The 26,858-nt window shown below is 42.8% G+C and overlaps 2 protein-coding genes and 1 long non-coding RNA gene across 7 annotated transcripts in view; 2 read left to right on the top strand and 1 right to left on the bottom strand.

The window, feature by feature from the left end:
• Window positions 1-14,832, top strand: part of BPIFC (BPI fold containing family C) — a 26,026-nt gene extending 11,194 nt beyond the window's left edge. For 3 of the 4 annotated variants that reach the window (XM_083462573.1, XM_083462574.1, XM_083462572.1), the window contains 12 exons: window positions 729-884; window positions 2,057-2,120; window positions 2,216-2,276; window positions 4,088-4,179; window positions 5,202-5,375; window positions 6,361-6,414; window positions 6,593-6,763; window positions 7,865-7,932; window positions 8,581-8,623; window positions 10,561-10,624; window positions 12,669-12,745; window positions 14,179-14,832. In XM_083462573.1, coding sequence (XP_083318699.1) covers window positions 729-884; window positions 2,057-2,120; window positions 2,216-2,276; window positions 4,088-4,179; window positions 5,202-5,375; window positions 6,361-6,414; window positions 6,593-6,763; window positions 7,865-7,932; window positions 8,581-8,623; window positions 10,561-10,624; window positions 12,669-12,745; window positions 14,179-14,268 — 1,114 coding nt within the window. In that variant the 3' untranslated portion in view covers window positions 14,269-14,832. The remainder of the gene's footprint in view (window positions 1-728; window positions 885-2,056; window positions 2,121-2,215; window positions 2,277-4,087; window positions 4,180-5,201; window positions 5,376-6,360; window positions 6,415-6,592; window positions 6,764-7,864; window positions 7,933-8,580; window positions 8,624-10,560; window positions 10,625-12,668; window positions 12,746-14,178) is intronic. The other variant, XM_083462575.1, reaches the window with a different exon arrangement.
• Window positions 13,524-16,288, bottom strand: LOC310687483. Of its 2 annotated transcripts, none has more exons than XR_014516443.1 (2): window positions 16,032-16,288; window positions 13,524-14,289 (listed from the first exon to the last, which is right to left on the bottom strand). It is a non-coding gene; the product is annotated as an uncharacterized lncRNA (long non-coding RNA). The 2 variants fall into 2 exon arrangements; XR_014516444.1 differs by lacking the exon at window positions 16,032-16,288 and adding an exon at window positions 15,888-16,018.
• On the top strand, window positions 16,287-26,858 carry RTCB (RNA 2',3'-cyclic phosphate and 5'-OH ligase). The gene is made up of 12 exons (XM_083462557.1): window positions 16,287-16,532; window positions 17,844-17,922; window positions 18,498-18,565; window positions 19,026-19,125; window positions 19,957-20,113; window positions 20,545-20,701; window positions 21,670-21,829; window positions 22,072-22,247; window positions 22,712-22,900; window positions 23,296-23,406; window positions 23,821-23,940; window positions 24,945-26,858. Exons 1-12 carry the CDS (start codon window positions 16,440-16,442, stop codon window positions 25,050-25,052), a joined length of 1,518 nt encoding a protein of 505 aa, XP_083318683.1. The 5' UTR covers window positions 16,287-16,439; the 3' UTR covers window positions 25,053-26,858.

The following is a 26,858-nucleotide window of genomic DNA, read 5'->3' as shown; positions in this document are numbered from 1 at the left end:
CCTTTCCTTGCCAGATGAAATTTGCAATTTTACAAATGAGTGAACATAAGAACATGCATGCATATGCTGCCATGCAGTTAACGCTTGTGGGGGGGGTTTGGCCCTCAGAGGCAGAGTGAATATTGTGAGTTAAAATTCCTGCAGCCATGAATCTTCTTGGGAAACTTTGGCCAAGCCGCTTCCTATCCTTTCTCATAGGCTGATAATAAGATTAAAGGGAGACAGTCCCCAGTGTACGGCACCCTGAGCTCCTCGGAGATAGGGTGAGATATGGATATGGGGCTGCTGACATGAAATATACAGGGATTTACTGAAAGCAGGGGAATAATAATAATAATAAAAAAATTTATTTATACCCTGCCCTCCCTGGCCAGAGCCAGGCTCAGGGCAGCTAACACCAACAAAATTTCAGTAAAAACATAATAAGAAAAAGAAAAATAATAATTTAAAATACAGGTTAAAATGCAATTTAAAATGCAGCCTCATTTTAAAAGTCAAAACCATAAGGGGAGGGAAACATAAGAGTCCAAACCAAAGGCCAGGCGGAACAGCTCTGTCTTGCAGGCCCTGCGGAAAGATGTCAAGTCCCGCAGGGCCCTAGTCTCTTGTGACAGAGTGTTCCACCAAGTTGGGGCCAGTACTGAAAAGGCCCTGGCCCTAGCTGAGGCCAACCTAACCACCTGAAAGGAAACAGTTCAAGCAGATGCATTATGTTCCATTCTTGTCAGCAGAAATTCTGGAACACTGACAGTCCTCATTTCGGGTGTATCGCTCGCAGCTGTTTTTTCAGTCTCTCGGGACAATGCAAGTCACGCAGTGCTGTTGATTGAAAGCTGCGAGGCAAAAGTTGACAGTATTGACATCGAACTGGATAAAGATGCTAGGTAAGGTAGAAAAAGGATTTTCGGGGTGTTCGCCTTGTACCTGTACTCAGTGTAATATGTGAACAAAACAGATATGTGCCTGTTTTAGGGGTTCTTTCAGCTGCAGATGATAAAAGCAACAGCCCATTCTTGGCTGTTCTGCCTTAAGCTGGAAGTGGAAGAACATCTCTGCTCCCAGGTTTCTGGAATCGAGAGGACATTTGGCAGCCAATTCATCAAAAAAACCCACCCCCTATTTTCCAGCCTCAAATGGTGAAGCAGCTATTTTCATTGGGACCTTGGTGTGAAGAGAAAAGTGTAAATATGTATTTATTAATTAGTTAAATTCAAAACCCACTGTTCCTTCCTAGTGGGCTCAGGTCTGGTGTGCTCTGGTCCATGGGGTCACGAAGAGTCGGATGCGACTAAACGACAACACCCCACTTGTATTTCTTTTTGGCAGGTGCAGGGAGGGGGAGGGGACAGAAAAAGAAATAAGGCAATGCTGTTTGGAAAGAGAAGCATTAAAGTGATACTGATTCCTTGAGAGGAGAGATGGACCATAAAGAAAGAAGTGGCTAGAGTGATTTAATAACTGATAGACAGTAATATTGTTAGAGATTTGGGGGTAAACCCTAGAAATTAATAAATGCCAGAGTTTTTGATTAATTGGGGAATGGACTAAAACATAAACTGCAGGGCTGTGGCAGACAGGGAATTCCTGGGCTGACTTATGCAAACCAGTCTGGCTGGCTGACTGTTAACATTATATTAAAGAGCCACTGAGGGTCATCAACAAGACAACAGAACTTCTTGTCCAGGTGTGACCAGAGAGTGGAGATTTGGAAGGTTGTCAGGGTAACTGCTCGGGGGGGGGGGAGGGCAAGGTGCTTCTGGGAAGAAGAGAGAGGAAGAAAGTTTGAGATCCATCTTGCCAAGGAGGAAGGAAGAACTACTTGCAGTGCTTTGGGCCATGCTGTAAGATCTGGACCCCCGCCATGCAGACTGAAGGTATAAATACGTAAATAAACCCTATTTCTCAAAGTCTCCACCCACCGTGTCATCTATTCTCCAAAAGGACACAGACCCTGTATGTGTGCCTGTGACCCCATGCACTCTGGCCACTGCTTGGTGGAGAGAGGGGCGGGCACCGGGATTTTGTAAAAATATTATTTCTTTTATTTTCCCCCCAGCTGGCTGTACAAATACTTTGTTAATCATCTGGAAAAGCCTATGTGTGACAATCTGAGCACGAATGTAAGTCTTCAAGTATTACTATAGTGTCCTTCCATCACCATCACTCCTTCAGTAACTGTTGGCCAGAACAATAACTGCTACATGTATCTATACAGATTTGCCCATTCATTGGTTCTGAGATTGAAAAAATTAATGCAGAACTGAGAGAACACAAAGGTAGGTTGCACATGCTTCATCCTTGCTACTTGCATGGCTCATTAAAAGAAGCTAAAGGGTATCCCAATTTCATTAGAGCTTTTAAATGATAACCACATTTCCCCAGGAACAATATTACACAGTTTCAGTGCTGGGGAAAAGCAATACTAATTCAAGTAGTGAATTAAGGTCTGCACAACAAATGGATGACCAGTGCAGATTGCACAGGAAAGCCCCTGGCCATATGCTTATGTAATTGTTGCAGCAGGTCTCGGCATGTTCTCTTAAAAGATACTGCATGTTCCTAGCTCTCAGTTTCAACAGCAGTGCAAGGTATGTCCCTGCATATGGGATATCTAGAACCTACATAGGCCGTATTTTTCGCTCCATAAGACGCACCTAATTTTTAGAGGAGGAAACAGGGAAAGCCCTGTTTTGGGGGGGATCAGCTCACAGTTGTGCAGCTTCTTTTGCAAAGGGGGAAAGTCCCCCTTTTTTGAGGATCAGCTCAAAGTTGTTGAGCTAACTTTGCAAAGGGAAAAAAATCCTGTTTTTATGGGATTCAACTCACAGTTCTGCAGCTTCTTTAGGAAAGGAAAGGGAGCCATTTCTACAGTTTCCAGACAGATAATCTAATCAGCCAGTCACATGTCGCTGGGGAAACAAACAGCCTCTGTCTGCAGAATATTCAACAATGGAGGCCTGGGCAAGGGGGCGGGCTGGATAGGGAGCCAGCGAGCGTCCACACATTTTTCGCTCCATAAGACGCACAGACATTGCCCTTTACTTTTTAGGAGGAAAAAAGTGCGTCTTACGGAGCGAAAAATACAGTGCACAGACAGACCTCAGAGTTTCATGCTCTGCTTTGCTTTTCCCTCCTCCTAAAAGCTATAGTAAGGTGTTTTGTACAGCCAACTCAGGGTTGGGAAACTTTTTTTCCCCCGGATTGAGGCCACATTCCCCTTGAGGTGACCTTCCAGGGGCTACATGCTAGCAGTGGGCAGGGCCAGAGGCAGAATGGGCAGAGCGGCACATGCCAATTTTACCTTTGTACAGTAAGCTAGTTTCTATGTGTGCTGTCTGTCTCTCTCGCCTTCATCCAGGCTTTATCACAATTTAAGGACACATTCCATGCTGGCAAAAACACCTACGGAGGGAGCAAAGCAGGGCCATAAGGGGTGTGACCTGGAAAAAGTCTCATGGCCCAGATATACAGGCCTGGAGGGCCAGATTTGGCCCCTGGGTCTCAGCTTCCTTACCCATGATTGTATTACTCTTGTCTAATACAGTGGTACCTCAGGTTAAGTACTTAATTTGTTCCAGAGGTCCGTACTTAACCTGAAACTGTTCTTAACCTGAAGACCACTTTAGCTAATGGGGCCTCCTGCTGCCGCTGCGCTGCCGGAGCACGATTTCTGTTCTCGTCCTGAAGCAAAGTTCTTAACCTGAAGCACTATTTCTGGGTTAGCAGAGTCTGTAACCTGAAGCATATGTAACCTGAAGTGTATGTAACCTGAGGTACCACTGTAATAATCATAATTCTACAGATAACAGCAAAAGTTATTCAGGTGCTAATCTTTGAGTAGCTGTGGCTGCAGTCGTTCACACACTTAGGAGTAAGCTTGATTAAGCTTAGTGGGGCTGTGTACGTACAAGAAAACGTGCACAGAACCGTGTGCCTTCCCACTGGAAGGAAATATAATTTGAAGACAGTCCTTATAAAATTACTTTTAAAAGGTATTGTTAAAACCATTTTGGATCCTGCTTATCAAGTTAATAGAGGTATTTGTTTCACTATCTCATCACGGCTGTTTTGCCCCCTGTTCTAACAGTCCAAGCCCAGATTGATTCTTTTGCACAAGTAGACTACTCGCTGGTGAACTCTCCGGTGATCTCTGACACATCTATTAACTTTGATATAAAGGTAACACAACTGGCTGCTATTATTTATTTATTTATTTAGGGAACTGCATTGAGGCATCTCTGTTCTTGAATGAATGGGCGTGATGGCTTTAGTTAAAGAGTTATTTTTAAGAACACTTCTTTGAGTGTGGTGGAGAGAAGGCTGCCAGCAGCAGAAACAAAGTATAGAGGGTTAGCAGGAACTACTACCCTCTGGACTACTCACAGTAAGCAATGCTTGTGCATTGAGTCCCCTCTTCGGATTGCTATCATTTCAAGCACCTACATGCATAAGCAAGAAGGACACTGACAAACTGGAACGTGTCCAGAGGAGGGCAACCAAAATGGTCAAAGGCCTGGAAACGATGCCTTATGAGGAACGGCTAAGGGAGCTGGGCATGTTTAGCCTGGAGAAGAGGAGGTTAAGGGGTGATATGATAGCCATGTTCAAATATATAAAAGGATGTCACATAGAGGAGGGAGAAAGGTTGTTTTCTGCTGCTCCAGAGAAGCGGACACGGAGCAATGGATCCAAACTACAAGAAAGAAGATTCCACCTAAACATTAGGCAGAACTTCCTGACAGTAAGAGCTGTTCGACAGTGGAATTTGCTGCCAAGGAGTGTGGTGGAGTCTCCTCCTTTGGAGGTCTTTAAGCAGAGGCTTGACAACCATATGTCAGGAGTGCCCTGATGGTGTTTCCTGCTTGGCAGGGGGTTGGACTCGATGGCCCTTGTGGTCTCTTCCAACTCTATGATTCTATGATTCTCTAATGACAATGATGGCATTACCTTTCTCAGGTACCAGCTCCTGTCAGCTCCAGAAAGTGATGAGGGATGATGGGACAGGAACACCTGGAGGGCTACACAGGTTTCCTGTGCTTGACCTATATTAATCCTTCAGCTAGCAATGATTCGGCCAGTGTGTCCCTATGTGCAAGGGTCACTGATGATCCATGCCCTGATAGCTTTTGTCCCTGGTTTTGAAATCCAGAGTCTGAGAGTTGTTGTTGTTGTTATTTTGTCATTCATGCAATTCTTTGCAGGGAACAATCTCCCCAGTGGGAAATGACCTAGAGACTCCCTTCAAGCCTGCACCATTCAATATCCCAGATGAGAATAACTCCATGCTCCAAATAGGAATCTCAGAATATTTCTTGCAATCTGCTTCACTCGTTTATTACGCTGCTGGGGCCTTTGATGTCTCTATTGAAAAGGAGGTGAGAGCAAGTTGTAGAAGTTGGTATTTCAAAGGCACCAACTGTTGTCTTTTGAAAGACTGTTTATATAGTCTGTGACTAACTAGATCTAACTACGGTGATGAGAACCTATATCCAGATAAGGTAAAAAGGTAAAGGACCCCTGGAGAGTTAAGTCCAGTCAAAGGCGACTATGGGGTTGCAGCGTTCATCTCGCTTCAGGCTGAGGGAGCCGGTGTTTGTCCACAGACAGCTTTCCGGGTCATGTGGCCAGCATGACTAAACTGCTTCCGGCACAATGGAACACTGTGACGGAAACCAGAGTGCACAGAACTGCCGTTTACCTTCCTGCCGCAGCGATACCTATTATCTACTCACACTGGTGTGTTTTTGAACTGCTTGGTTGGCAGAAGCTGGGACAGCAACAAGAGCTCACTCCATTGAGCAGATTCAAACTGCTGACCTCCTGATCAGCACGCCGAAGTGGCTCAGTGGTTTAGACCACAGTGCCACCCGCTCCCCTTTTACTGTTTTTATCCCGATAGCAGGTAAGGGGCTTGTATAACTGAATGTTCATCAGTTTAAAAGAAATTCACTCCACATGGAACTAGCTCCTTATCCACACTGGAACAAAATGCACACCGGACTGTAGGGAAGTGATGCCATCCCTATCCCAGGGTTGTCCCAGACCTTCCCCCTTTGAATGAGGGTATTTTGATCCTAGGAAAGTCTGAAACTGTCAGGATGGGGGCAGAAAATGCTGCACAATAGTAATAGCCCAGACCATGATTAGGTTATGGCCATACAATGTGCTTGATTCACATATTGAAGACCATTATGCCGGGAGGGACAAAGCAGCAATGGAGCTCCTTTTGCAAACACGACTATTATCTGCAGGCTAGTAAGAAAATTGATTTAGTACCATAGTTGCTTCTTTTAATAATAATAATACTTGCTTGTCACAAAGTTCTAATTAGGTAGCCTAATTTTATTCTCTTTTCCACAGCTTTCCTCTTACTTCAGATTAACTACAAATTCTTTTGGCACCATTATCCCTAAGGTAAGCAGCTTTATATCTATAACCGTTATTTTAAGGGAAATGTTTTTGGGAGTTCTTCTGCAACAGAGAATGCCTGCCTCAAAGCAACTGTTCTGCTGAAGAATTTATTTGCTATGTAATTCTGTTAATCCAATCTAATCCTGCTCTCAAACTCTTGGTTGCTTTTAAACTTCTACAGATTGCGCGTTCTTACAAAACACCACGCCCAGTAATCCTGGATCTAAAACCAACGGCAGCCCCTGTGATCAGGCTGCATAATGGCAGTGCTGTGCTGGAGATTGCTGGTTCCATGGAAGTGTTGGTAGTCCTGAAGAATTCAACCACCCAATCCATGTTCACCTTGAGCATAGTAAGTACCACACAGCAGGCAGAATAATGTTCAAGCCATTGGCTCCCCCCCCCCATCTGCCATGACCTGTTGCTGTTTTGGGTCAACGTCAGAAATTGGCACCACAAGCAAGGGGTGTGCAGAATGTGGTTCAGGATCTGAGTGATCTGCAGTAAACTGGCAAGGACTTGGGTCTCCTAACTCATTAAAAAAATAGCAAAACCAAAACAGCCTCAAACCTTTATTTATTCCATCAGCTATGCATTGCCAGAAAAGGTTTGCATCATCAAAGAAGTGGACAAAGGGGGTGTGTGATTTGCATAAAAATATACATGGTATAAATGCAAATTTAGAAATATTTCTACACTAGCGGCCAAAATTGTGGAAACCTTTTGGAAAAAGTGTATTTCTGAGGTTTGATGGCTCATAACACTACTTTTTTGGCGTAATACCATAAAATTACGTATCAATGGAAAGATAATTTAATGAAGACTGCAATGCAATAAAGTTTGTTCAAGTATCTGTATTCTATCAAAAGTTATAGCCGAATAACCAGAAAAAGGAAGCACAGCTTCCTTAGGTTGATATGTAGTAACTTTCCTTCATTTGAATATAGCCAATGAGCATGAGTGTTTAGAGAGCCAATCAGGTGTTTTGAGCCATCAAACCTCGGAAACACACTTTTCCCATAAGGTTTCTACAATTCTGACCACTAGTGTATAATTTAAATAGTAATGCAATACATCTCACCACAGTGGGAAAGAAAGCAGGTGACTTGTGTGGCTCCTCCCTCTGCTGACTTGGTTGGGCAACGTCAAAGCTCCTGCTCTCCCTTTTTAATGGCTCCTTACCGTAAATCATAGCAGAACCCAAAAAATCTGAGTACAAATTGGTGCTCAGACTTTCTAAGTACAAATGCCATCTGCAGGATAGGCTTTGCAAAACTTTTAGACACCTGAGCTCTGCTTGGAAAAGCAAGAGAGATAACATTGTGGTGGGGAGTTGGATGAAGCAGGTAGAGTAACTGACCTTCCTTTTTTACCTTTCAAAAAGGCCTTGCATTTTTACCTGCCTATACAACAGGAATATTCTAGGTGGTAAACAGACATTTCTTTCACACAGACTGCCAAAACCCATGCCAGCCTGAATATATTTGAACAGAAACTGATACCTTCTCTATGTCTGGACAGGTAACAAAATTTGAATGGTTGGTTGTTGTTTTTAACCCCACTGTATCCCCCAAAGGCCTCTTGAATTGCTGAAACCACTAATTACATTTGCCACTCCATTTAAAACAATAAATAATTTTTTTAAAGCAATTACATAAAAGTAAAAAATCTTCCAGCTAAAATATTGGCATTGCTCTATTACAGGTAAAAAGAAGCAGATGTTGCTGGACTATTACTCCCATCATCCCTGACTATTGGCTATGCTGGTTGTGGCTGAGTCCAACAGCATCTGAAATATTGCAAAGTAGTGGGGTTGCGGGTCTAAAATTGTGGTGGTTTTTAAATATTTGTATCTGTGGGTGTTTGAGTAATTCATCTTGATCACATGGTTCCTACAAAAAATCCTGGAATCTGTAGTTGGTTAAGGGTGCTGAGATTTGTTCGGTGACCCCTATTCCCCTCACAGAACTACAATTCCCAGAGTGGTTTAACAATTATTCCTTCTTCCAAGGGAACTTTGGGAATTGAGCCAGTCAGCCTTTCAGCCTAACCTACCTCACAGGGTTGCTGTGAAGGGGGAATAGAGGTGGGGCAGATCCAAGTATGCCATCTTGAGCTGCTTGTACAAATAAATCATGTTTTTTTCCAATATTTCCTTTCCTTTCACAGTTTCCACCTATCCTTGACCCACTCCAATGTTGGCTTCTTCAAGGTAAATAAAGAGGGCGGGGAGTTACAGAGAACAAATCAGATTCAGCTTGTAGATAGAGCTGAATTGTCCATGCCATTTTTCTGATCTAAACCTTTATCCTGAAGCCATGGTTTTCCTTGTGGAGAAAATAGGCTTTCCCCAAAGGGGCAAATAGCCTCATTGTGTGGGCTATGTGTGATTTAGTTCAGGAAAACAGCACAGAGGGAAAGGGTAAGATAGCCCTCCCCTCCAGAACCAGTTCCAGAGCTGCTTTCGACAAAGAAAAAGAAGTGTCAGGAGACACGATCACAAATCTCCTGCTTTTAAATGGTTCCACAGGGCAGCCATAACCATGGGCTGAGCTGTTGGTACGCAGCTGCTGTTTGCTGTGGAGACTGACTGTGTTTTTCTGTTTTTGCCAAAATTCACTGCACTCAGACCTGCAATAACACAAATAAAATGGCCTGATCTGTGTGGTGAATGATGGCATGATTTTGAAAGCAGGAGGTGCACAGTGAACATAACATGCGCTAATGATTAGATCCCCATCATAAATGGCTTAAAATCATAACATAGGAACCAGTCCCCCCTCTCTTTCTTACATCTAGATGCTGCTTTCAGTTTACAAAACTTCCTAGGGGGTGGCCCACAGCCATCATAATACAATACAGTGGTACCTCGGGTTACTGATGCTTCAGGTTACAGACTCTGCTAACCCAGAAATAGTACCTGGGGTTAAGAACTTTACCTCAGGATGAGAACAGAAATCGTGCGGAGGCAGCAGAAGGCCCCATTAGCTAAAGTGGTACCTCAGGTTAAGAACAGTTTCAGGCTAAGAACGGACCTCTAGAACGAATTAAGTTCTTAACCCGAGGTACCACTGTATCAATAAGAAAAGCAAGAGTGGGCCTTGTAAAATTATCTCTTAGCAGTTCTCTAACTGGAACTGACATAACATTTTCTTTGTTGTTCTTACTGTTTAGGGAAGCTTTTAATGTTTGATGTATCACAGTATTTTAATATTCTTTTGGAAGCCGCCCAGAGTGGCTGGGGAAACCCAGCCAGATGGGCGGGGTATAAATAATAAATTATTATTATTATTATTATTATTATTATTATTATTATTATTACTCTGGGTTCTTCCAAATATGGATGATTCAGGCTGAGTACACGCTATACCTTTAAAGCACATTCAAAGCACATTATGTCCTTCAGAGAATTCTGGTTGCTGTAGTTTATTGAGGGTTACTGAGAATTTTAACTCTGTGAGGGGGAAACTACGGCGTCCAGAGTTCTCTGAGGGAAAGAAGGTGCTTCAAAGGTATAGAATGTTCATAGCAGCACCTAATCATTGCATTTTTTGAAAGCGAATCAACTATCCTTGGAACTATTGGGTGTGGGGAAAGGGATAAATGTGCCCCCCCAACTGAACTGCTGCTAAGAATTCCCCCTTTTCCTTGCTGCCTGCAATTTTGGAGGATGGCGGAGAGGGGCAAGATAATTGATAGGAAGGCAATGCAATTCGGAATGGGAAGGCAATAGAGCTGGTTCCGAGAGAGAGAGAGAGAGAGAGAGAGAGAGAGAGAGAGACCAAAGAAAATGAAATATCTGGAGCTCAATCTATACAGGTCTTTACTGGCCTATATCTTCCAGAACAGCTGTGTGATAGATCATCTCCACCTGATGATTTTTTATTATTATTATTTCAACAATTTGTATACCACTGAATCAGTCATCTCTAGGCAGTGCAGCTGCTTTATTGTGTTAAAAATGTCAAATTTTGAGAAATAACAGAAACTGAACAGGAGAAACGTGGAAAGAGGGTGTTTTGCTCATGATGTCAAGCAGATGCTTCACAAAAAACAGAGGACAAAAGTGTGAGAAATCCACAATAGATAATCCACAATAAAGTGTAGAGGCAGCCTGTGCCACTAAATCCAAATTCTCTCACATGGCAGGTTTCACTTTTGAAGAACTTCATGTCTTACATTTTACGGAATGGAGTAATACCAGCAGCCAATGGTAAGTGTTTGGATTGTTTCCACATCACCATTGTTACTTAATGGAAATTACAGAAAATCTTATTTGGAGAATGAGAAGTAGTTGCGATGGAACTTGTATTTTCGTCACTTGGCATGACGTGTTGTGATTGGTATCACATTCTTTATGGCAAATACTTTAAGGAACATACTGCTCCAATAAGATTATAAGATGCTTAATGCTTTGCACTAGAATGCCAATCCGGTTGTCTTGTCAGAAGACCCAGTACACACTGTCAACTACCGTATTTTGCGCCCCATAGGACGCTCCGGCCCATAGGACGCACCTAGTTTTTTGGGGGGAAATTAAAAAAAAATTTATTTCCCCCCCAGGTGCGGGGCTGGAAGAACCAGGTCAGGGAACAGTGGGAAGGCACGCTCTGCCTCCCCGCTGTCCCCCGAGCTTGTGGGGCTGGCGATGGGGAGAAGTGCACCAGTCCCGGGAGGGCAGGCAGCTCTGCACCGCCATCCAGAGCAGGCGGGACTTAGCGCCCCACTCGGGATGGCGGCGCAGATCTGCCTGCAGTCCCGGGACTGCAGGCAGCTTTGCGCGGCCATCTGGAGCGGGGAGGGCTTCGCCCCCGGCTCCCGGTGGCCGCGCAGAGCTGCGCTGATCCCGGGACGGCAGGCAGCTCTGCGCAACCCTTGGAGCCGGTCTCCCGAGGGTTGTGCAGAGCTTCCTGAAGCCTGGAGAGCGAGAGGGGTCGGTGCGCACCGACCCCTCTCGCTCTCCAGGCTTCAGCGAAAGCCTGCATTCGCCCCATAGGACGCACCCAGATTTTCCCTTCATTTTTGGAGGGGGAAAAGTGCGTCCTATAGGGCGAAAAATACGGTACTGGTAATTTGGATTTACAAGACCATGTGAACATGTCCACATACAACTGCTGATAAAGGAGTGCTTATTCTTTCTTTCCTTTCCTTCAATGGATCTGGTGTATATTTCCTTTCAGAGTAAGGCAATAAAGTTATCACTGGTTAATGACTGGAGGCATTGGCCCTGGAGACTCTTTGTACACTTAATACTGTAATATTCTGATGAGTATGTAGTTACATGACAAGAGATAACTTCTGCAGTTCTTGTCTGTATTGCATTTCTAACAACCATGTAATAGGTATGAGTTACTCGTGCGTAAACTGGTGCCTTTCTCGGTTAATTTGCCTTGTTAAACCTTTCTGACTGCACAGCCCCTTCTCATCGTGGCTGCCTCAGTCACTGGCAGAATCCGTCAGTGGGCGTTTCTTGAACCTCTTCCAGCATAAAAGTTGTTTGACACCCAGTCTCCTCCTCCTCTCACTGTGCGGGAGTCTTCTGCGCAGGGAAGGCGTGGGTAGTGGAGGACCTGGGCTCTCCTCACTGATGTCCCGTGAAGAGTCCTGGAGCCCTCTCTCCCATTCCCCCGTCTGCCCCCCTTTATCCCTGGTGTTGCGCTGATTGGCTTCCCCCTCTACTGAGCTGTTTCTCCCCCTGCTGCTGGGTCCTTCACCAGCATCATCTGGGAGCCTCCCCTTCGCCTCTCGCTCCGATGTCAGTTCCCTGACAAACCATTTATTGGTTGTTTACAGCATTTACAAAATAACAAAATTGTACTGGGCATATAAAGTGTAAAATCAGGATAACGGTACTACTCTGCTTCTCAGCAACATAAAGAACCCCAAAATAAAATAAATATGTTTTAAAATGCCCTTGCTTCGGCAGTAATATATGACTTGTGATCAGATTTTAAATGAAAGCAATGGATTAAACTGTGCAGCCAGCATGGTTAGAGGGTTGGGGAACCAGTGTTCAAATCCTTACTTAGCCATGAAGCTCACTGAATAACCTTGGGTCAGTATTTTTCTCTCAGCCTATCCTACCTCCCAGGGTTGTTGTGAGAATAAAATCAATGGAGGAGAACCATGTTATGCCACTTTTAGCTCCTTGGAGGCAGGATGGGGTATAAGGCTAATGGTAATAATAATAACTCATAACTGCAGGGCCTGCTGTTAAAAAACAATAGCGCTTAGAATCTCTTCTCTCTTTTATTAAGGTAAACTGAAGGAAGGACTTCCTCTCACTAAAATGGACAGCATGATGCTTGTGGAACCTGTTGTTACAGTTCACCAGGTGAGATTCTGCAGTGCCCACACCTGTCTGTCCTGTGTGCCGAGAGAGAGTTGGTTAGGGTGATGTGATGCAAGTTCTGAATCCTGGTGGGACTTGTCATCAGAATGTTGCCATGTTCTCACATCCTAGGGCAGGGGTGCCCAAAGTTTTTTCAAAGAGGGCCAGATTTGATGAACTGAGGGCAGTGGCGTAGCGTGGGTTGTCAGCACCCGGGGCAAGGCAAGTAATTTGCGCCCCCTAACCCGTGGATTTGCGCCCCCAACCCCCAGATGTTGCGCCCGGTGTGGCTGGCCCCCCCTGCACCCCCCACACTACGCCACTGACTGAGGGCTGACCAAAGTTGTTGAGCTTTTTTAAGGATTTAATTTTACCCTAAAGTTGTGCTTTTTAAAGGATTTTACCCCAGGACATATACTGCCACAGGGGCCGGATTAAATCGTCCAGCAGACCAGATTAGGCCCCCGAAACAGGCTTTGGTCATGCCTGTCCTAGGGTCTTCAGGCTGCCTGACTCACAGGCTGAAGAGAGTCCCTTTAAATAAAAGGGGGGAAAGCTTGTACATAGAGACAAGCATTTCGACGAACACTTTGTAGTTCAGAGAAAGGTTGGCCATCATTTGGCCATCATTCAAAGTGACTCATTGTGGAGGAAAGGCAAACACTTTCCTGTGTTTTTGTATTTGTTGGTATCCTGGTGTAAACAAGTCAATGTTTATAATTTGTATTTTAAAATCCATAAGAACTGTAAGGAAACAAGCAATACACACTAAAAACAATAATTACCAAACAAGCAGTGTATTGTTAGCAAAAAGCCTGATCAACAGTTTCTGATGACCACCATATTTACATCTTGACTTCTCCACTCTCGTTAGTTGATTAGCTCTGTTTTACATTGTTTCTCTGATCATCACATAACCTAAAGAGAATTTCTTAGTTTCTTCATGACGGTATCTTCACAAGAACCCCAGAATACTTTCTGAGCAACCAGTAACCCCAGCTAAAGTAAACCTTGATTATAGACCTTTGTGTGTTTAATAGAAGTCTTTTTCGACTCCTGCAAATATCCAGGTTTCAGTTGGACCATACAAGTTAGGGAAGGCTTAGCAAAGAGGGAAGGGACTGTGAGCAGTAGATGGAAGGGAAACATCCACCACCCCACCTGATCTGTCTGGCTCAGCATGGCTAAACAACTGACAACTGGCTTTTTAATATATTTTCTCCCTCTCAGAGCAATCTACAAAGCACAGCTGCTGTGCAACATCCTTCTACTTTATTGACATCCATGTCAGTTACACATCAGCAGTGCTTACACTCTTTCTGTTAAATGACAATGTATGTCTAACATTCAGTTCACAAGGTGTATTGGTCATGGCCAAGCCATTAGCAAGCTGCAGCTTGTGGCAACTTCAAATAAATGTTTGTATATCTTCTCAGGGCTATTTGCTGATTTCCACCGACCTGGAGTATGATGAAGAAGGAGGAGACCAAGCAGATTATGAAGGCTTTTTCGTTATAGATGCATGAAACCTCGAAATTTATTCTGTTCTGTTTCAAGAGGGAAGATGTAACAAGAAAGTGAATGATAATGATTGAAAACATTCTGTGTGGTCGCGTGTGTGTGTGTGTGTGTGTGTGTGTGTAAAAGTGCCTTTGAAAGACATTGAACAGGTGAAGTAATATCTGTTAATGGACCAGCAAACCATTCAGAAAGGAATGCAGAGGAGGAACATAGGAAGTTGCCATATACATAGTGAGACCATTGGCTCATCTAGCTCAGTACTATCAGAGGCTCTCCAGGGTATCAGACAAGAGGACATCCCCAGCCCAACCTGGAGATGTCAGTCATTGAACCTTCTGCATGCAAAGCAGATGGTGGGAGCCTTTGAACACAGTTACATAAAGAGTGAATTGGGAATTGATTCAACGATGCTGTAGATATTACATTCATTCCTGAGTAATTGAAGGAATGAGAGAGAGGTTTCATAGAATGTCACTATACTGTTACATATTGATCTTTTACACACGATTTTATATGCAATTTTGTATTGTACTTTTTCAGAATAAAAACAAATTTAAAAATTATACAAATGTGTATCTTAATGCCCTTTGCAGGGACTGTGTTAAGACCTAAATGATTAGGTATTCAAAGTAATAAGAGCCTGTTAAAAGATATTAGTCAAGTTGTGGGTTCTCTGAAGCATCACCAGGTGTTGTTTGTAATGGGAAACTTGTCCTAATCTCTTGGAACCTGCCTTTAATGCCCCCCCCCCCCCCGCACAATCCCACTTTAGCATTATAGTTATTGAAAAAGTAGGGTTATCTTAGTATTCAAAACTTCATGCCTGCATAATACTTTGATCCATACAGGCTATGTCTTCCATGTTGTGCATTATAGTCCCTCTGGACAGCAATAATGGGGGGAGCATTGGAGAAGGATCACAAAACTACAGGGTGGATAAAAATCAATGGTTTTTTTAAAAAAATAAAAAATCAGAATTTTAAAAATTTAAATCGGATTTTTAAAATAAAATGCTTTGGGAGGAAAAATCTTTCTAAACATAGTTTTCTGCTTAAGTTGCATTATAGTCCAAAGGCTATTCATCAGGAAATAAGGATTTGTTTTAAGTTTTTTGTGTGTCCTAAAACACAAAGGTTTTTTTTTTTAAAAATTGTTTAACCACATCAGTTAACAAACATGGATATGTATGCTATAATATTAATTGTTTTAGTTAAATAAATTGTTTAAATTGTTACTAATGATTATTTTTCTCCTTCCAGTAAAGTATAGCAGAAAAGTTGTCCAAGTATAAACAGTTAACTTATTAAGCCTCACAAGAATTTCATAGCTATAATTTATAATAGTATAACCAAATCAGCAATTTTTGATATAACTGTAAAAACTACTCTGAAAATTTATTATTCCAAAAGTGAAACCTTCATCAGGTTGTAAATATTAAGATTATACCAGCAAGATTTTTTTTCTGTAAAAAAATAAAATAAAATTATTTAAACCAAGTCTTACTGACTAGTGATTTAAATTGCTTTGATTTAAATCAAATCCACCCTGCATAACTACTAAGCAGAAGAAACGTACCACTAACATACTACAGTTGTGTCAAGAATATGTTGCAGAATATACCCACAATAAAGCACCAGAGAGGTTCCAAAGGTTTTGTCCACCCATCTTTTGCAGTAAACATCTCATGCCTTAAAAAAAAATGTGCTACAGCGCAGCCCCTAACCATGTCTACTCAGAAGCAAGCCCTGCTGAATCCAGTGGGGCTTACTCATCAGAAAAGCAGGGTTAAGAACTGCAGCCTTTAAAGCGGCGCAATAAGGCTGCTCACAAGATCTTCCGTTCTTTTGATATTTGACCCACACCAAGCGCGGTCACTTCCACAACCAGCTAATTCAACACGCGGTCCCGTTTTGGACACTAGGCGGCGCTGCAAAGGAGGTAGGGGGGAAAAAGAAGAAAGCCACTGGTTGGTTCGCGAAAGGCGAACGAAGTTTGTGCCTCTGCGGGCGCCGTCCAATCCTTTAGTCCTCCTCAGCTTCTGCCTGAGGGAGGCTGCGCGCGACCTCCTCGGCTTCCGTAGCGGCGCTGAAGGGGAGCGTGTGCGCGCCGTTGGCGGAATTCAGTGACACGGAGCCACGGCAGAGAGCGGAGCTCGCTAGGAATCGCCGCCGCCGCCATGAGCCGAAGCTACAACGATGAGCTGCAGTACCTGGACAAGCTGGACAAGCACTGCTGGCGTATCAAGAAGGGCTTCGTGCCCAACATGAACGTGAGTGGGTCGGAGGACGGTGGGGGTCTGTGTGTGGACAGGCACGTAGGGGCGGGTTCAGTCTCAACCAGTGCTTAGCCCCCCCCCCCCGGCTCGCTTTTATTACTTAAGTGAAGTAATGGTTAAGACTTCCCCTACGCATGTGCAGAGTGCCGCTTCCTCAAGATTTAAGAACCGCATTCCCAGCTGCTTTCCGTACCTGGTTGGGCGGGGATGCCTTCTGACGTACATCATCCTTCAGTACATTAAGTGTCAAATCCCGGTTTGAAGTTAGTTTATGCTACATTCGGATTATTAGTAGCATTATGATTGCACTATTTTTGCATGTGGAGCGTTAAAGCACAGCTGAAGCCTTTCTCTAGTGAGATGAATGTGGTATTCAACCGGTTTTAAAACCGCTTGAAAGTAAAATTTTATATGCATGATAAAATCTTTTTTTAAAAAAAAAATGCCTCCTGAAGCAGGTTTCCATCACTGCTGGGTGTTGCTGTATTCTTGCTGTCTTAAAAAGGGCTACCAGCAATCATTACAGTGGTACCTCGGGTTACATACGCTTTAGGTTACATACACTTCAGGTTACAGACTCCGCTAACCCAGAAATAGTACCTCGGGTTAAGAACTTTGCTTCAGGATGAGAACAGAAATCATGCTCCGGCGGCGCGGCAGCAGCAGGAGGCCCCATTAGCTAAAGTGGTGCTTCAGGTTAAGAACAGTTTCAGGTTAAGAACGGACCTCCGGAACAAATTAAGTATTTAACCCAAGGTACCACTGTATTTGGGTCTTGGCGTCCTTCATGTTCTCAGAAGTGGTCTGGGTTGCTTCTGTGGCCTAGAGCCAAGATACAGACTTTCCCAGATTTCCCCATAAGAAGGAAACTATATTTTAGAAATGTTTAGGGCTTCAAGTACTTCTGAGAAGCTACCTCTCATTTTGTCACAACTAGATGAGAGTAGGACTCCTCAAAAAAGTTCTCACTTTTGATCTCTAACTGAAGATTGCTAACTACAGCACTGGTGGCATTCGTGGGTCAGAAGATACATTTTGTTCCATGATTCAAGATATCTGAAATTCTTACCGAAACTCAACAGCTTCTGTAGCAAGTGTTCAGCCAAGCTTATTATATTCCTAGTTTTAGTCCATCTAAACCTTTACTAGAAGTGACTAAAGTTTCCCTAATTGTGGCTAAGCCTTGTAACCTGCTTAAGTTGCAGCTACATTCCAGCTTCTGCATGAATGGTAAATTTTTGTTACTGCCCTTATGTAAGAATTGATGCATTTTGTTTCCTTTTTTCCTCATTCTTCTGTTTGTAGGTGGAAGGTGTCTTCTACGTGAACGATCCTTTAGAGAAGTTAATGTTTGAAGAGTTAAGAAATTCATGCAGAGGTGGAGGTTAGTATGTGTTGTTGTCACCCAATCTCACTGGTTTGTTGTGTGTGGAATCCTAGCTCCAGATTCACTTTTGATGAATCCAGAATTCACATAGATTCAACCAATGCATTTAGAGTTTAGGACTGCCTATATGTTCAGGCACCATAGAGTGATTCTTAATCGATGAAAAATATTATGAGCCTTCATGAAAATGTTCCCTCTATAATTAATCTGCTACTTGTCAGACTATGGTGAAACACAACTTATTTTAAGACTTAGGCTTCATTTAGAAGTAGAACATGCTGCAGAATTTTGCTTGCTTAATTTAAGCTAGTACTTACTGGTCTGTCAAAAGGGATCTTAACTGCACTGAAATGAAACCAAATACCCCTTAATCTTGGCTTTGAAACATCTGTGTTCTTGGTCACAGCTTGCCTTATGCCAGTTCTAAGTAGATGTGCTTCACAGTGAAGTTTTCACCTGTGTAACATGGTCATGCAAATTTAAAGGAAAGTTGATGTAATGGTGTGATGTCATCAACCACAAATTTGTATGAAAGGAGGATGATTGTGTTTCTCATCATCCATCTTTTTTAGGAGCTGGTGGCTTCCTCCCAGCCATGAAACAAATTGGAAATGTAGCTGCACTGCCTGGCATTGTTCATGTGAGTGATTTTAAAGAGTTATCCCTATATCCTGTTGACCCATTGTTTCAAAATAGAAGCCCCATATGTGTTGTCAGCATTTGTAGCATTGCCCTCTTAATTATTCCAAAAATAATTTTGAAATAATTCAGCCTTCATTAAATTAACCCATCACAACAATTTCCTGACATTTAAACACCAGCAACCCAGGGCAAGATGACAGCTGTTTACATTCACCACTTACTTTTGAAGGGGGCCTACATGCAACTTATTCTGGCCACTTTCTACATTTGTGAGCTGCCTTTCATTAATCTGCTGAGTTTTTGGCTAGGAACAAAGGATTTTTTAAAAGAAATTCCCATTTTGCAGTGTCTGTGTGGCATTGCAAGTAGAACCTGAGTCCATGCTGTCATAGAATCCTCATTTGTTCACATCTTATGACTGATTGCTTTTCTTTTGTTTTTTTTAAAATGAATTTCAGAGATCTATAGGACTTCCAGATGTCCACTCAGGCTATGGGTTTGCCATTGGTAACATGGCTGCCTTTGATATGAATGACCCAGAAGCAGTGGTATCACCAGGTATGAGCAGTTTGAATGTGATGTTCTCTGTGCAGGGAGAGAACCCTTATTCTGCAGATCTATGCAATGTATTGAAACCAGATGGGAAAACAAAATGTGTTTCACAGTACAGTCGTACCTCTGCTTACGTATCCTTCCACTTACGTAAACTTCAGGATACGTAAGCAGCAAACCCAGAAGTATATTTCCGGGTTTTTGCTGTGCACGCATTCGCAGAAGCGGTCTACTGCCGCATGTGCATGCGCACGCAGAAGCGGCCCCTCCAGTTGCGGAAATCTCGGGATCCGATGGGAGCTCCGGAACAGATCCCGTCCACAACCGGAGGTACCACTGTACTCATTCAGATGGAGGTACATTACAGATGAATATGTAAATTGTCAATTAACTTAGTTATTGTCTCACTGGACTCTCTGAAATCCATGCCTAGGACACTATTAACTGTAATGTATTGTAGCAATGAATACATCTACCCTGAAGCAAACTTAAAACAAATACAATTTAGGAATGCTTGTTTTGGAGTAAGAAGGGTATATTTGTTTTTAATACTAAAATAACCCTTATGAATTCTGCATATTCAGGCTCCTTGAGCAGAAGTTCCATGAAGTGCTATCTTTTTGTAATCTGTGCCTTCCAAACCAGTGCAGATAGGTTGTGTTCCTTCTGACTAACAAAACTGAGGGGTTGATGTTTTTACTTGTCCAAGTCAGGGGACATTTACTGAAAAATATTTATAACTTCTCTTGAAGAACATTTGATTGTGGTGATGAGTCGGTTCTGCAGTTGCATGCATGAATTTTGAAGGGTGCATTTGTATTTATTTTCCTCATGCAGGTGGTGTCGGATTCGACATTAACTGTGGTGTACGGCTCTTGCGCACCAATCTTGATGAGAGTGATGTCCAACCTGTGAAGGAGCAGCTTGCTCAGGCCATGTTTGACCACATTCCTGTTGGTGTGGGATCCAAGGGTGTCATTCCTATGAACGCCAAGTAAGTGTTAACTTTCCTTTCTCCAGCAGCATCTCCATACTGGAAGGGTGTCTTCCTTCTTCCTTCCACCCTTGTCTTTTTGTGTGGGAAGCAATGTATAAATTTAATAAGCCCTAACTGTACCTTAACAGGCAAGTATCTAGCCATGTTGTAGTAGGAAATAAAGAGCCATGTGTCATTGTTAATCCGGTCCTGTATTTTTTTAATTGGTTTTTTAAAAATAGCACCCCCTTAACCAAAATTGCACTGTATATAGTGAAAATACACAGTAAGAATCCACAGTCAGCAGTCTGAAATGATTTAACTGAGAGCAACCAAAAAAATCTGGATATCTACAAAAGTTCAGGATTGTTTTTCTTATGTAATCAGTACAACAATAGCAATCAGTTGCGTCAATTACTAGAAGTCAATCTCTCTCTGTCTTGCCCCAGGGATTTAGAGGAGGCTCTGGAGATGGGGGTAGATTGGTCCCTCCGAGAAGGCTATGCCTGGGCTGAGGATAAAGAGCACTGTGAAGAATATGGGAGGATGCTGCAAGCTGATCCAAATAAAGTCTCTGCGAGGGCTAAGAAAAGGGGTTTGCCCCAGGTAATTGGTCTGCTGAGATGATGTTGCATTACTACTTAGAACTTCATGCTAACTTCTTGGGTACATTTCAGCAGAGTGCGAATATGCAAGGAAAAAATAAGTCTTGATGAGAGGATTATTATTATTGCTATTGCTATCACAATCCCAATATCCCACAGGGGGTTACAGCAATTAAGACACAATATTAAAAACAGTTTAAAACAACTTACACTGACTAAAGGTGCTGGACTTGCTGGTAGCCAGGGAGGGCAGAATCTATGTTCAAGTATCATTCAGTTCTGAGTAAGCTCAAGGAATTTCCTGAAAACCAATGTCTTGGCATGCTGCTTTGTTAGGACAAGGATGAGAAACCTATGCTGCTCCAGATCCTGTTGAAATGTAATTCCCTTCATCCCTGGCCGTGCTGGCTAGAGCTGATGGGAGTTAAGAGTCCCACAATAATCTGAAGGCAACAAGTTCCTCATCTTTGAGCTCCCATGTAAAAAAAATTGGTCAATTTTTGCGTTGTCCAATATATGATTAACTTATGAAACCAACAGCAACAAGAAATATCAAGTAGGAGGATAATAGCTAAAAATTAAACCTCCATGTACAGATACAGTAACCCTTCCTCAGCATCTGATCAATGGAGGTCATGGCATCAATGTCCTGGGTTTGAGCTTTGCAGAGGTGTCTGGCTGCAGATGAAGATAAGCACAGGGCATTGACTACATGGGCCAAGGAAATTTATATTCCCACAGTTCTAAACTGAGGCAAATAATGTACAGTTCAGTTAACTGTAACACTCAGGTAGATTTCAGGCTTATAGCTGAAACCTTTGCTCTCAGCAGTATCTCTTCCTCTAGCGAGATGCCGCATGGCATCAAAGACTGGCAGGCCATTGCCTCAACCTTTCTAAGGGAAACCAGTTGTCTTCCATTTTGCTCCCCATTTCAGTATCTGCTAAGCTTTCTTGTTTTATTTGACAGCTGGGGACTTTGGGAGCAGGAAACCATTATGCTGAGATCCAGGTTGTAGATGAAATTTTTAACGAATATGCTGCCAAGAAGATGGGCATAGACCACAAGGGCCAAGTTTGTGTGATGATCCACAGTGGCAGCAGAGGCCTTGGCCACCAAGTAGCTACAGGTATCTAGGCTTTTTCTTCCTTTCTTCTTTGCCCTTGAAACTTTCCCCCCTTCTTGAAGGTATCCACAAACTCCAGTTACTGCTTTATGGGTTATTTCCTCCCAATCTTCATGCATGTCATTGGCATTTGTGGAAGTCTCAGATATGTCCAGTTTCTGGCTATGCTAGTTTAGATGGGCTTAATGGAGACCTACACTGAATTTGCTTTTTGTCTCTCTTCCCACCCCCCACCCCTTTTACAGATGCCCTAGTGGCTATGGAAAAAGCTATGAAGCGAGACAAGATCATAGTGAACGACCGCCAGCTGGCATGTGCCAGGATTGCTTCCCAGGAGGGACAGGACTACTTGAAGGGAATGGCAGCAGCTGGAAACTATGCATGGGTCAATCGTTCTTCCATGACTTTCCTCACCAGACAGGTGCGAAGAAAGAGCATGAACTTGTTCACTTCCATCTCTTTAAGCCCCAGTGGGATCTCTTCAGCTGCATTCTGATTGATTGACACCTGGGTAACATTTCTGGAACAATTAAATTATTTTGTAACAGAAGTGAGTCCATATCACTCCATGTTGGTAGGAAGAGATTGGCTTAACTGACTTGTGGATTGGTGGTGCAGTGCCTTGTCATCTTCCTCATAAACAGAATGTATGAATGGGGCTGGGCCCCATTAATGAGTTTTGCCTTTCTTGGGAGGAAAATGGACTTTCCCCTTGAACTTTAAACTGCTGAGTTACGATCAGTAGAGCTATGTGAGGGCACTGCAGAGAGGTGGGCTTCCACCACTGCCATCATGGTAATAGCCGTAAGTTATGTGTTCATCAGATTATTTGGGCTCTTTTTTTGAATTCAGAGGACTGCTGCTTATGTCTATAATGTTTTCTAGGCTTTTGCTAAAGTCTTCAATACCACCCCTGATGATCTGGATCTGCATGTGATCTATGATGTATCTCATAACATTGCCAAAGTAGAGCAGCATGTGGTAGATGGAAAAGAACGGACCCTGCTGGTGCACCGGAAAGGAACAACCAGGGCTTTCCCTCCTCACCACCCCCTCATTGCGGTTGATTACCAGGTACAAATTTGTTGCCCTTTTCTTTCTTGCCAATGCCAGCAGGTCCTGCAAATAGTATATTTGTTACTCCTCGTGGACTTCCACACCTAACAGCTCATGTTCCTACAATTGCATTGGTGCACCTTTCTACCTTATTCCTTTTCATGTAACCATACAACCTTGTAGCTGTCAAGACTTATATTTCTCAGTGTCTGCTGTACTACTGTATTGCAATCAAAACATCCCGATTGGTCAAATTTTGCATGTCTCCTGTCTGACATTTCCTTGATTCACTATGGAAGCTTGACCCTGAGTGGATCAGTAGTGACCTTCAGTGGATCCTTGCTGAGCAGCATATGCTTACAGCTTGAGGGGATGTGTCATCTTGATTCTGCACCCTTCTTTTGCCTCTGCAGCTGACTGGTCAGCCTGTCCTGATTGGTGGAACAATGGGAACTTGTAGCTATGTCCTTACTGGTACCGAACAAGGCATGACTGAAACCTTTGGTACCACCTGCCATGGAGCGGTGAGTAACAAAGCAACTTTCAACTTTCACCCAGCTTGCGGGTGGGCAGCTTTCCATCTAGTGGGATATAGATTGTTTATTACCAGAACCCCAAGTTTCATCAACTGGAGCCTTGTGCAGAACACATATGCTTCCAATGAAATACTTCCAGCAGGAGAACAATAGCTGGGAGTCAGGCAGTAGATTTAGCAAGTAAATTTCAAATACCTAGTGATTTACTGGTAGATCCAGATTTACTTTGCCCATCACTGCTCTTACTCAAGTGCTTCCTCGCTTCACATTTACCGTATTTTTCGCTCCATAAGATGCACTTTCCCTCCTAAAAATGTATGTATCCCAGGCTCTGCTCAGCGCTCCCTTTAACTTTTCCCCAAAGTATATGGCAGTAACTGAAACAGTGATTGTCGTTTTTAGGGCCGTGCATTGTCACGTGCAAAATCTCGGCGCAACTTGGATTTCCAGGACGTATTGGACAAGTTGGCGGACATGGGGATTGCAATCCGGGTTGCATCCCCTAAACTGGTTATGGAAGAAGTAAGTGATTTATAAACTTCTTTGTGGGATTTTATTTCTGGAGTGAGCTTCCTCTCCTGGTGAAGTATTAACGTCTCCCAGCAACAAGGGGACACAACACTTTATTGTACTCTGCCATTCTAAGAACCTTAAACCTCTTCCAGGCTAAAATGGTTTCCTCTTCTCTCCCCTTCCCTCATTTGGGAACATCCAGTGTTCCATGTCATTGTTCAGAACATTCCTTTTGTATCACTAATAGAGTCTGAAAGGCAAGCAAATGTTGTACATTTCATTTCAGTTACTTCTTCTGATGCCCAAAAAACAGTTTTTTCCCTAAACATTGAGGGAAGCTTGTTGAAAATTATTGTTGTTATTACTACTAGTACTACTACTACATTTCTATACCACCCTTCATCGGACAATCACAGGGTGGTTTACAGTACACCTGTTCAACAGGACTTAATATAGTCTTTCATAAACAATAATGGGGGGGAAATAGGTGTTCTCCTTGTGTAAGTTCTCCTGTCTTTTTAAGTTTGGTAGTATGGGATCTGCTGAAAGCCCCCCCCTTTTTTTTTTGAGGGAGCTACTATAGGAGGAGGAAGAAGAGCCTTTTCAGTGATAGCACCAATCTGCTTAATTATTCTTTAAGAACCTCCCCTTAACTGAAATCTTGAGAAATCAAAGGAAGGCATTACTCTTTTAAGCACACATTTTGGAGAGTTTATCTGATATTACTGGCCTTGTATCAAGGAAAGCCTAAGCGATTTTGCTTAGATGATTTTTGAAATTAAATCACATAGTTAAAATGATTTTTATTCTAACATTGTATTAATCTTATGAATGTATGCATGTATTGAGAGCCTTGTGTATTATAAGCTGCCTGGTAGCTTTTTGAATGATGTGGAATAGAAATTGATAGTTTTATTATTATTATTATTATTATTATTATTATTATTATTATTAACAGAAAAAAGACCTCAAAACATATTCTTAACTCTCCTTTTACATCTCATTTATCCCAGGCCCCTGAATCTTACAAGAATGTGACGGATGTGGTTAACACCTGCCATGCAGCTGGCATCAGCAAGAAAGCCATTAAACTGAGACCCATAGCAGTGATCAAAGGCTAAGGAAGTCTTTCCCTGAACAGGCCAGCACTGTTCTTGCTGAAGACCTTTTCCCACCAGAGTGCTTGAAGGTTGTTTCCATCTAGAATACAAACTGACACAGACTCTATGTTAGAACTCATTAAAGTAAGTTTGTGCCTGGGGGTGAGGGGCTCTCTTTGCTAAGAGGAGCTAAATCAAGATACATAGCCCTTCGTTTCTAGAGTGGTGTCTAAAATTGGGTGAATTTCTTTTAGCAGAATCTAAAAGCAACCTTGTTCAGAAGATTCTTCACTCTTAATAAATTATCTGTGCCCTTCATGGTGAGATTCTGACCAATGTTGATTTGATAGCCACCAATCTGCAAGGAGGCTTTCTCTGGTGTAGACCAAGTACAAATACACTTGGTTGTTTTTGTATTTTTCTCCTGACATGAGTTGTTTGATCTCCTTTATAATGTACCAATCTGTACTATTGGAAATAGAAAGGGAATTTTTTTTTCTTTTGCACTGTGAGTTGCAATAAAGCCTGAACAATATCATTCATCTATGTGGCATGACTACTGTCACAGGTACTCTACTTTAAAAGTCTATGATCAAACAGTTTCTCCCATAAGTGCACTAGCATGGCGGTTCTGTTGAATGAGGGGTGGTAGGTTTGCACAAGCTGTGCTGCCCATGATTCACTTGGTGCAGCAGGTTCTCTGTGTATGTATATTTACTGGAATCCCTGATTACAGCTCAGTTGGAAAACTTTGTTAGAGAAAAGTTGGTATTCCTTGAAGAGAAGCTAACTTTCCCTTGATGTCCCTCATGAATCAGGGCATCCAGATGCTATAGAAGCTGTGATTGCTTTGGCATGGGCAGATTGTGTCCTAGCACTAGAAAAATGAGAAACATAAGCTGAGCAACCATTTGAGGTACATAAGCCTTGTCTTCCACTGCACCTGGTCATTCAGAAGATAAGGAACACTTCCTCTTAAAGCAGCAAGCTGGAGAACTTACCCAGCAGTCTTGCTACTTTTCAATGAGTAAAGCTTTAGATTACTCTTTAAAACTGCAAAGGAGCATGTCAGTTAGCTGTGCGCATAAAATGCAAAGCTAAACCACTTACCACAAAAATGTGGGTTCCCAGAGAGGAGATTGAAGCCACTTCACTCCTTCCTCCAAGTCCTGCTGCTGTGAGCTAAACTTGGGCATGGCTTAGCGTTGTCTGTACACAAGCTTCTGGTTTGTCTCGCTTCACATAAACCACAAGCTGTAACCAGGGTTCATTCTTGGGTTCACAGCTCATGGTTTGTCTAAAGGAGACAAAGCACGATCCTAGGTTCAGGTGACATGCTAAGCCAAACCATGGTTTAGCTCACAGCAGGAGTAGTGTTGGCAGTCTCCTCCCTGGCAATACTTACGTGTTCTCACCATGGTTTGACTTTGCTTTATGTGTGAACTGGCTCACTATGTAGAAGGGGGAATTGTTCACTCCTCATCTCATGGGCTGCTGTTCGCACATGCACATTGCAGATGGGTGGGGAAGCAGCAAAGTTACCTCTGTTTGGGTACAGATTAGGATGATTTCAGCAGGACCAGCATAGGTTATTTCCCCCCTTCTGGCACTTCTGTTTTCTGTTTACATTAAAGTGCTCCTGTACTTGATCTGCTGGATGGTTAGATTTTGAAAACACCATTGCCATCCTCTCATGAAGTAACAGTGATGGCTGCTCTATTCCACAATAAGCATGATTTGCAAAGTCATTGTTTGAATTTTATTGACATTCTGGAAGTGATTTTCTAGAGAGGTCTCAAAACTGACAAATAAACAGAATGCAAGAAA

This window comes from Podarcis liolepis (assembly GCF_965112155.1).
Source record: "Podarcis liolepis genome assembly, chromosome: 10".
In the NCBI taxonomy this organism is placed as follows: Eukaryota; Metazoa; Chordata; class Lepidosauria; order Squamata; family Lacertidae; genus Podarcis; species Podarcis liolepis.
The sequence above is the reverse complement of the archived record's forward strand: the minus strand, read 5'-3'. Positions and strand labels throughout refer to the sequence as shown.